Here is a 10,117-nt window from a genome sequence, read left to right as displayed (position 1 = left end):
TCGCATTCTTTCTATTTCTCGACTTGGATCATTCAAGGTATCACCATGTTTGTTTCGTTAGGGTTGTTTTGTTTAGATTTTACTTAATTAGGTATTCAAATTGCGATCTCCCCGAAATATCGAACCTAAATCCTTCACATTTATCCAATAAACCCTAATTTAGTCGAAAACTGTTCGAATTTTCTAAACTCGTTTGCTGCTCAGTTCGTAAGTTTAAAGATATGATGGAAAATTGCTCGATTTCTGTTGAAATTAGGTCAAATTTCGACTTGCCGGTATCATCTATTTTTGTTTGATTATTTTTTCATAATTTTTTGTTTTTTGCTGGTGCAATTTCGATTTTGTTGGTAAATTGCTTATACATATTCTTTTTTCTCAAATCTTAATGTCATTTCTATGATTAACAATAATGGAAGGTTCCGTTGAATATTATTTGTGTTGAATGATTTATTCCAACAAATTGTAAGTTCTGTTAGTTTCTATTTCCTTATTGTTGTCTTTACAATTTGTAATTGGCGATATATTATTGAACTTTATTTTGGTAGTTTTGTATCTGCAGGTGATTCCAGGTTGGATAATTGCAACTTAAGTAATGTGTTGAATGATTTATTCCGACAAATTGTGAGTTCTGTTAGTTTCTATTTCCTATTTCCTGATTGTTGTCTTTACAATTTGTAATTGGCGATGTAATTTGTGTTTGTATGAATTTTGAATTTTTTAAGTGTTGCATCTATAATTGAATATGAATTAATCTATAGCTCCTGGAAATTAATGTAAATATGCAACATTGTACTATCTCAAGTCATGCAGGAAAGTTGCCAACTCATGTAGTCTGCTTGATGTGTATGTATTTAGCAAGGTAAGGAAAAAATGAGATAAATAGCTTACTCGAGCCTAAACGCTGATTATTAAGTCAAGCATGGCCTCGTCTTTGAGGGATTTTTTTATGGTTTCTTTTCCTTTCTCTATTTGATTGCAATTTTCCCACATAGCTGCAAAGTTATTAATTTGTTTTGGTTGACTTCTGGGGTTTTTGTCTCAAATAATTTAGATGTTGTTTTGTTGGTTGAAGGATTTTTGGTGCGAGAGTAGTAGAGTATACACTTACAATTTGTATACTAACCATTTCAACAACATTTGATTAATAATCTAGCCACTCATAAAGGAACTATAAGCAATTAAGCATATAGTTTTAGTAATGACAGTACACAAGTGACTGCACTTTATCTGAGTAATATACTTAGTTCTGATATTCCTCATTGATAATCTGCTCTAGAGAAACTGCCTGATCAAATAAGAAGAAAAGAAAATAGCAAATGGAACACACATGATAACTAGCAATACAAGAATCAGCATATAGTTTAGTTTTTTTTTTTCTGGTTATTAAGAGTTAGGCTTTTTTTTCTGTTGCTGGCCATAAGTTGTGTTTAGGGTAATGAAATAATTCAGTTTTTTTTTCTGGTCATTCAGATGAGCCTGTAATTGTGAAGGATTTAACAAATGCTAAAAAGAAAAGGCAGGGGAAGAAACCACAAGTTGAAAGTGAAGGAGGTTAAAACTACTACTACTGCGGTGTTGCCTTATGTACGTTTGTTTGTTTGGACTATAGATTAAAACTGCTACTGCTACTGCTACTGCTACAGTGCTGCCTGCTTGTTAAAAATTAAAATGTTGATGTTACTGCACTGCTGCCTCTTTAAAATGTTAATGTTGATGTTGCTGTAGTACTTAATGAGTATTAGGATGATGTTGATGTCATTGTTGATTGTTGTATATAGGGAGTCAAGACTTGTAAACTTAATTTATGTTTAGATGTGGCATACCATATTTACAGGAAGGGTGACTATCACAGGTACCTTGCTGAGTTCAAGACAAGAGTTGAGCATAAGGAGGCTACTGAGAATACCCTGTTGGCTTACAAGTCTGCTCGGGTGGGTTTTATATTTCATGATGTATTGGTATTGATATTTTTCTACTGCATTTATCACAGTATTCTTGTGGTTCAGTTGTGCTGACTCCAGTTTTTTTGTTTTGTTCAAGGACATTGCTCTTGCTGAATTGGCCCCTACTCATTCCATTAGGCTTGGGCTTGCTCTAAACTTCTCTGTGTTCTATTATGAGATTTTGAATTCACCTGACCGTGCCTGCAATCTTACAAAACAGGTATCTTTACTAAACCTTAACTTTCTGCGAGACCTTAACCTTAACCTAACCTTATTAACTACAAACCTATACCTTAACCTTACAATAACTACAAAATGCTAAAGGAGTATCTTTTATCATTTTGTAGTTATTGTTAGGTTACAGTTTAGGTTTGCTTGAACCTGATTTATATTCTTCCAAATAGGCATTGAACTTCTTGTCTGAAGATACTGGGATTATGTGTCCCTGCTATATAAGTTGTCAAATGTTTTCGGTTTCACGTGGAAAATATCCCGAGTCATCGTCTGAGGCTTTGAGCACTTTAAATAGCATACCTTGAGCTTTTGGATCATCTATACGCCTTTTCAAATATAGCAGTGTACTCTTCTTTTCACTAGCTTCTTATGGAAATTGCCAGCCTAGTAAGTATGGCATAAAAAGTAGTATGACTTCTCTTAAGGGAAGTGTTACTCCACTACCTATTTGTCCCTTAGTAAGTGACAGGCTTGCAGCGTTGCGAGACAAACATTATTGCAGTATTGCTTTAGAAATGAGATCATCTTATCCTATTTTGTCACATAAGAGAGAAATCTCAGCGTGCTGTACTCCTGTCAGTGGGGGGATTGTAGTTGCACAATTTTCCCCCATATGCCACGTGATTGTGAAACTTTGTAGTAGAAGTATTTTATTTACGCTTGAGAATCCTCTAAAAATTTGCCTCATAAATGGAAAACAAAGTAATGGCAAGGTAGCTTATTGAATGTTTGGCACGGCAGTTAACCTGTCCTATCACTTTATTTGGTTCTCTTTGAAGTACTGTTGTTTTTGTATCACAATGTTGACTATTACACCACTTTTTAACAGACCATGCACAAATCTATCTACTGAGGAGGAGAGTGGTGACGAGATTAAGGAAGCTGAAGGAAAGCGTGAATCAAGCGAACAACAGTGATAAAGATGGAGAATTGTGCTCTGTATTTTTAGCATGAGATTTTGAATTATCGACTTGAAAGATATATTTATTATCGACTTGAAACTATTTAGTTGGTTTATTTTTGTAAACATATGATGGTGGTATTATATGTAAAAATCAAAGTTTATTGGAAGTTATTGGTGGTTGATGATACTTTTGGACATTGTATAAATGTGGCGTGAGTACAGGTTCTACATTTTTTGGCTTATTGAATATAGAAAATAAATTATTTTATAAAACAAAATTACACATTATTCGCGGCGTTTTAACTCCTGAAATTTTACAAAGTTTGAGGCGTTTAGGTACAAAACGCCGCCTAACAATACTATTAATTTGAGGCGTTTTTCTACGTATACGCCGCAAATGAATCATTAATTAGAGGCGTTTTTTAACGCCGCAAATCAATCCTATTCATTTGTTGCCACTCTATTTGCTGCTACGCCAAAAACGCCGCAAATGAATATAAAAGTGACGCCTCAAATGAATGTTTTTCTACTAGTGACTCTTTTTCCCTTAACTAAGGTTTTGTCCCACTGGGTTTTCCTGGTAAAGTTTTTAACGAGGCAACATCTCAAGCGTATTATGAAGAATGATATACTCTTTTTCCTTCACTAGGATTTACCCCATAGGGTTTTCCTAGTAAGGTTTTAACGAGGCATAGTCTTCAATAATGGACATCCAAGGGGGAGTTTTATGAAATATTGTGTGGATGCCCATTATACCCCTAGTAAATTTCCGGAATATTCTAGATCTTAGGGTTTATTGTTCCCCAAGAGAATCCTATTCTATTGGTTGTATATATACCCCATTGTTCATGGAATAAGATACACAGTTATTCTCTTCCAGTTTCTCTTCTCTTTCTCTGTATTTTATAACAATACATCAATTGAATTGAAAATTTACATTCTTTATTCCCATTGTGTTCAAGGGAGAACATAATACAAGCCTGCCCGAATACATAAAACCTTAAATAAAATCCTAGTTGGTTAAAGCTAAGGCCGATACGAACGTGTTGTGGACTTTCTACGGAGGAGCAACGTTTGGGGCTCTAAAGACTTGTTCTAGTTCGGTTCGGGAGCAGCTAGGGAAAGCACGCATCACATTGTATGTCACCTAAATTATGCTAATTGAGTATGTGACAATTAATTTGGTTTCTAGCTTTATGGTTTTTCCGCATGAATTATATTGTTGTATTATTCATAATCTAATAGTGGTATCACGAGCCTTTAATTAATTCCATAATCAATTATAGTTGACATGGATTAAATTCTATAAATTTGCAATGAATTAAAGGGGTGATTAATTTCGTGGATGTAATTAATTGCAAATTCGTGCGATTATTTGATTATATGTTCGCAGGATTTTTCTGCAGTTTTGTCAATAATGGTCGAAATCTTATGTTTTTATAGTGAATTTCGAATGTAAACGACGTTTTAAAATTTTGACAAAAATCATGGATTTGATGCCGAACCCAGAATTCCAAAATTCGAAGCCTAACTATGACTTTTCGGAGGTTTTAGTTTTTCGAACGCAAAATTTGTAATTTTTACGATGTTAAATTAAATAGTTGCGAATCTTGTATGTAAATCTTGAATCTATGATTGACCTACTGTATATTTTTAACAATTTTAAGGTCTAATTTTGTTAATTATACAACCTAATTTGTAATCATAATTAATTCGTTGAATTTCAAATCATTTAGAATTTATTTTGAATTTCATAATTAATTGATAATTTAATTAGGATCCTATGATTAAAAACCACCATAAAATTTGTTAAAATTGAAAAATTTTAAAATTTTATGACCTAGAATTCAATCCCTAAGAATATATGTAATCGGAAATTAATTTGAAAAATAAAATTTCGATTTTTCGCCTAAATTTGTCGTTAAATTTAAATATAAAAGTTATTAATTTTTACAAATCCGTCACAAATATTGCATGCACGAAGCAATGGAAGCTAAGTGTTACCCTTAAGAGGTGTTGCATAGTGCGGGCATGCGACGACGAGCAAGGGAGCTCGTCGGCCAAGCGGTAAGAGGCAGCGAGCAAGCACGAGCATGCGCGCGCGGGCACGGGCTTGTTTGGTGTGTGTTGTGCGGGTGATCGAGCAAGGAGACGATGCATCGTAGCGCAAGGCAAGAGGCAAGGAAGCAGCAAAACGAGCAAGGGAGCTCGCGTGCCGCTGCGCCAAGCCCCCTGCCCAGCGCGCAGCAGCAAGCACATCAAAGGCTGGTGCGTTGCTTGTTGTGGTGCATCACTCGGCCAACAACAAAGCAGGCCATGGGCGCTGCACTTGTGCACGCGACCCATGGGTGCTGTGGCGTGGCTTGCTTGGGCGAGGCGTGGGCTTTGGCCTACGGCCTTGCTTTGGCACTTTGGGCCGTTTGTTTATGTTTCGGTTGAAAACGATTTTAATTAAATTTAATTTCGTAATTTATTTTTTTCTCGGAATTTAATTTTGATTAATTTAATTATTATAAATTATTTTATACTAATTATTTTAATTAAATTAAAACCTTGATAAAATTTAATTAATTAATTTTAATCAACTGAAAATAATATTAAGGGATTTAAAAATTATATTATATGAGCTTTAAGTTTTAATTAAATTTGTAAGTTTCCGGTTGGACTAGGAAATACAATTTTATGTTTAAAATTTGTAAAGAATGTAAATTCTTGGTTTTAGTGGGAGCTTTTAGTCATTAAGCTCTTGATTAGTGTACACACCTAATTTGTGTCTCCCCATTGGGATGATGACGATACCATTATCCTTATTAGGCGGTTGGAGCAACTCCGTGCGGAAATCCCAATTGCTAAGAACATGTCCAAAATCCAAGAGCCAAAATCCAATCCCCGAGGCCGTTACCATTCCGGAACTCGGTGCAAAATACAATTTCCAAAAATCAATTTCAAAATCCAAGTACAATCTCACCCAATGGACTATCTCATTGGTTTTACAAGGTCTTTTCTAGTCGAAATGACATTAAGCAACCCAAATTCGGGCGCCGACCCACAAAAGTGAGCGAGTCGGGCCTCGTCCCGTAAAACCGAATTCAAAAACCCGGAAACGGCTTGTTTTTAGTCGCAAACTTCCTTAATAATCAAGCAAACACTACGTGCCAACTTCACACAATTCGTACGAAGGTACACCAATACAAGCCAAAACAAGGACGACATCTTTCATCCTTTTTGGCAGCTTCTGCGCCACGTCAGCAGCGCCTGCCGCTGGCGTGAGCTGGCGTTTAGCAGTAGATTCTCCTATTTAAACAACTAATTCTAAGCATTATGGGGAGGCAAAATCAAAACACAACGTTGTAATACAAAAATTGTCACTCAAATAAAAAATACATAAATCCTCCAAAATCACATACAATTTTCAAGTTCTAAGCAATTGGGAGCTCTAAAAGGAATTCTTGCCTAAACCTAACTAGGTAATTCCGAATCCCACCCCTAATCAATCATGTTTCTTTGCTTTTCTATTTCAAAAATGATTAGTAAGTTGGCATTTTTAATCCTAAAAGTGTCACTTACAACAATCATACATTTCTTAGAAAATCCAAACTTTATGTGATACAAAAATACAAACTTTCAAGATTCAATGATGTTCAACGTTATTTGTAATCACTTCTTTGAACTAAAATCACCTTCAAAACATGGAGTAATCAAAGATGATGCCTTTCTAATGTTTAGAGGTTTAATCTTTGAGATTCAAGACTCCATTTTTCAAATTTCAAGTTCAAGTTTCAAGATCCGATAATGTTTAGGGTTGTTTGCAATCACTTCCTTAAACTAGGATCATTTCAAAATAAGAGCTCATCAAAGATCAAGCCTTTTCAACATTAAAAGGTCCAATCTTTGAGATTCAAGACTCTTAAATTCAATATTTCAAGTTCAAGTTCAATATTTCAAGTCCAAGTTCAATATTTCAAAGTTCAACATTTCAAGATCAATATTTCAAGTCCAACATTTCAAGATTCAAAATTTTCAAAGTTCAAGTTCTATGTTCAAAGTCTAAGACCCTTTAGGTCGAGCAACTTGACCTAAAGTAGAGATTTTTGCTTTGAATCCGTGTCGGGCGCACTTATTTTTAAGGAGTCGCTTGGCGTTCGGATCTCATGTGCTAACATTCAAGTTCAATACCACACTTTCAATTATGCAAGTTTAATACCGCACTTTCAACTATGAAATTTCAATTCCGCACTTTCAATTATGCAATTTCAATTTCGCACTTTCGATTATGCAATTTCAATTCCGCAACTTTACTTGCCTAGTCCTTCTAGGCAATGTGGTTCTACCTTCTAGTCCATTTCTAGGTGGTCTTGTACTTTACTAATTCCGCACCTATTTTGCATTGTGATGTTGCTTTACTTGCTTATTGCTTTCATCACCTAACATGCTAAATACAACAAGATACAAGGTTACGCCACGCTTAACAAAGATAATTTCTTGGACAAACCGATCTTAGGTTCCCTTAAATTAAACTTTAAAGGAAAGTGACCACAATACAAACTAGAAATTCGATTTGTTCTAAATTCAAACCCACGTAGTCTAAACTAGGGTATTTTCGAAAATGGTGTGCCACAAATTTGAACCATTTTTAAAGCTCGCGGAATAAGCATCTCGTTCCCTTGCCCGGATCTCACCCATCCGTTTCTAAGATTCAATGCCTTATCCTACTAGAGTCATCTTTTCGGTCTTTCCAAACGAGACCCTAAATAATGTTTGGTGGCGACTCCTTCAAAGTACAAAGATACAAAAGGTTTCTATAACAACCGCCCCCATAGGGGAAAAAGGCAAAGTACGAGAAAATAACCCCCTATAATTCTGGTGACTCCACTGGGGAGTTCCTGATTTCAACTTCGAAAATACGAGCAAACCTTGAGCATCAAGCCACTGATCTGCTTAAGTTCTGGATGCCAGCACTGGCGCCAGGCGCAGGCCCCTACGCCAAACGCCACTGCCTGCATCCATCACAGTGGCTTGATGCCCATGTTTGCTCAAATTTTCAAGTGGGAGTCAGTCTGTCTTTGAACTTTGAAGGATGCTCCCAAACCTTGAGAACTAAAGTCGAAAAACGAGCTTTTCAAATACAATATTCAAGTGCGATTTCAATTGTCAATTTCTAGGCATTTCATGCATTTTTCGAAAACCATATTTGTGCAAAACGAATTTCTACCTTGCCCAAACGGATGTGTTCTACACTCGGGCTAGCCCCGGGGGCAACGAAATGGTGACTCTCCATACGGTTCCCGACCAAAGTGTGTGATAATTTCCGCGCCTACCGAAACTTGGCATTTGCTTGACATTCCCGATGTCAAGTATAGAGGTCGTCTACTGACACACACGTCCCTTAGGTGGATGTGCAAGTTGTCGCCGGATCCACCTCTTAGTCGAGTACCTTTTGACACCCAAAGCCGACCACTTGCATCATACAAAACTTACACCGACCTTAGGTTGAGAACTTTGCATGTCGCATTCATATTCATGTTAGTGTGACAACGTGCTACTTGTGCATTGTGTGGGCGCTTTGCACGCGTGAATGGCTAACCTCGAGTTCTAGATTTGCCAAAAACCATTAACCTCCAACTAGGAAACCAACCCCCTAGGAGCATCATTCAAGCCTCATGCATCTAAAGTCGCCGATTTAAGGTCTTTTAGGAGTGCCACTCCATTTGATTGAAAACCCTCAAACACGCCTCACGCACAAATGCCAAATTCAAATTCAATCCAACGACGTCATAATGCCGGATTTTCTAGTCCAAATTTCGAGTTTAAAATTCCAAGTCCAATCCAACGGCGTCATAATGCCGGATTTTCTAGTTTCAAATTCAAAGTCCAATCCAACGGCATCATAATGTCGGATTTTTTAGTCCAAATTTCGAGTTTCAAATTCCAAGTCAAATCCAACGGCGTCACAATGCCGGATTTTCTAGTTTCAAATTCAAAGTCCAATCCAACGGCGTCATAATGCCGGATTTTCTAGTCCAAATTTCGAGTTTCAAATTCAAATCCAATCCAATGGCGTCATAATGCCGGATTTTCTAGTCCAAATTTCAAGTTTCAAATTTGAAAATCCAATTCAACGGCGTCATAATGCCGGATTTTCTAGTTCAAGCATTCAAATCTTCAAATTCCATCTTTCGAATCTCAAATTCAAGTTGCCAATTCCAATCTCAAACCTCAAGTTCAAAATGTCCAAACTCATGCCGGCGTAATGCCAACTTTTCAACTCAATCTTTCAAACTTCAAGACCAAATTCCTAAGTTCAATCTTTCAAACTTCAAGTCCTATACTCAAAATTTCAAGTTCCAAATCCATGCCGGCATAATGCCGACTTTTCCATTCCATATTTCAAACCTCAAGTTCGAAGTACTAAGTTCAATCTTCCAAATCTCAAGTCCCCTATTCAAAACTTTTCAATTCCAAAATCCATGATGGCGTAGTGCCGGATTTTCCTCATTCAATCTCAAATTCAAAATTCCATGATCAAACACTTCAAAATTCCAAGTCCACGACTGCATGATGCCGGACTTTCAAAATTACAAATTCAATGTCTCAAATCCATGGCGGCATAATGCCGAGATTTTCAAAACTCAAAGCCTCATACTCTATACAAAAAATGCTTCTCTTTCCAAGTTCAAACTCCGAGTCAAATTCAAATTCATCTTCAAGCTACAAAAAAAATCATTGTCTTCCATTGCTTCCAAATACAAAATTCAAAATACTTCCAATGGGTTGAAAATCCCCTAAAATAGTACAAATTCAATTTGCGCATTCTATAATGGGTTGAAAATCCCTTGAAATAATACAAATCCAAATTTCGAAAACACTTCCAATGGGTTGAAAATTCCCTGAAATAGTATAGGTCCAATTGTCCAACGGGTTGAAAATCCCCTGAAATAATACAAATTCAAATTCTAAATTCTATCTATGGGTTGAAACTCCCCTAAAATATTCCAAGATCCAATGGACGTTGAAGTTCCCCTAAAATATTGACGGG

The 10,117-nt window shown here is 36.3% G+C and overlaps 1 protein-coding gene across 1 annotated transcript; it reads left to right on the top strand.

Annotated features, from left to right (window-relative positions):
• The first annotated feature begins 543 nt into the window (after positions 1-543).
• On the top strand, positions 544-3,369 carry LOC110802748 (14-3-3-like protein). The gene is made up of 5 exons (XM_056827762.1): positions 544-621; positions 1,471-1,584; positions 1,853-1,931; positions 2,041-2,231; positions 3,028-3,369. Coding segments are annotated over exons 2-5 (339 nt in total). The 5' UTR covers positions 544-621; positions 1,471-1,582; the 3' UTR covers positions 3,095-3,369.
• The last annotated feature ends 6,748 nt before the right edge of the window (positions 3,370-10,117 follow it).

This window comes from Spinacia oleracea, chromosome 4 (genome assembly GCF_020520425.1).
Source record: "Spinacia oleracea cultivar Varoflay chromosome 4, BTI_SOV_V1, whole genome shotgun sequence".
Lineage (NCBI taxonomy): Eukaryota > Viridiplantae > Streptophyta > Magnoliopsida > Caryophyllales > Amaranthaceae > Spinacia > Spinacia oleracea.
The sequence above is the reverse complement of the archived record's forward strand: the minus strand, read 5'-3'. Positions and strand labels throughout refer to the sequence as shown.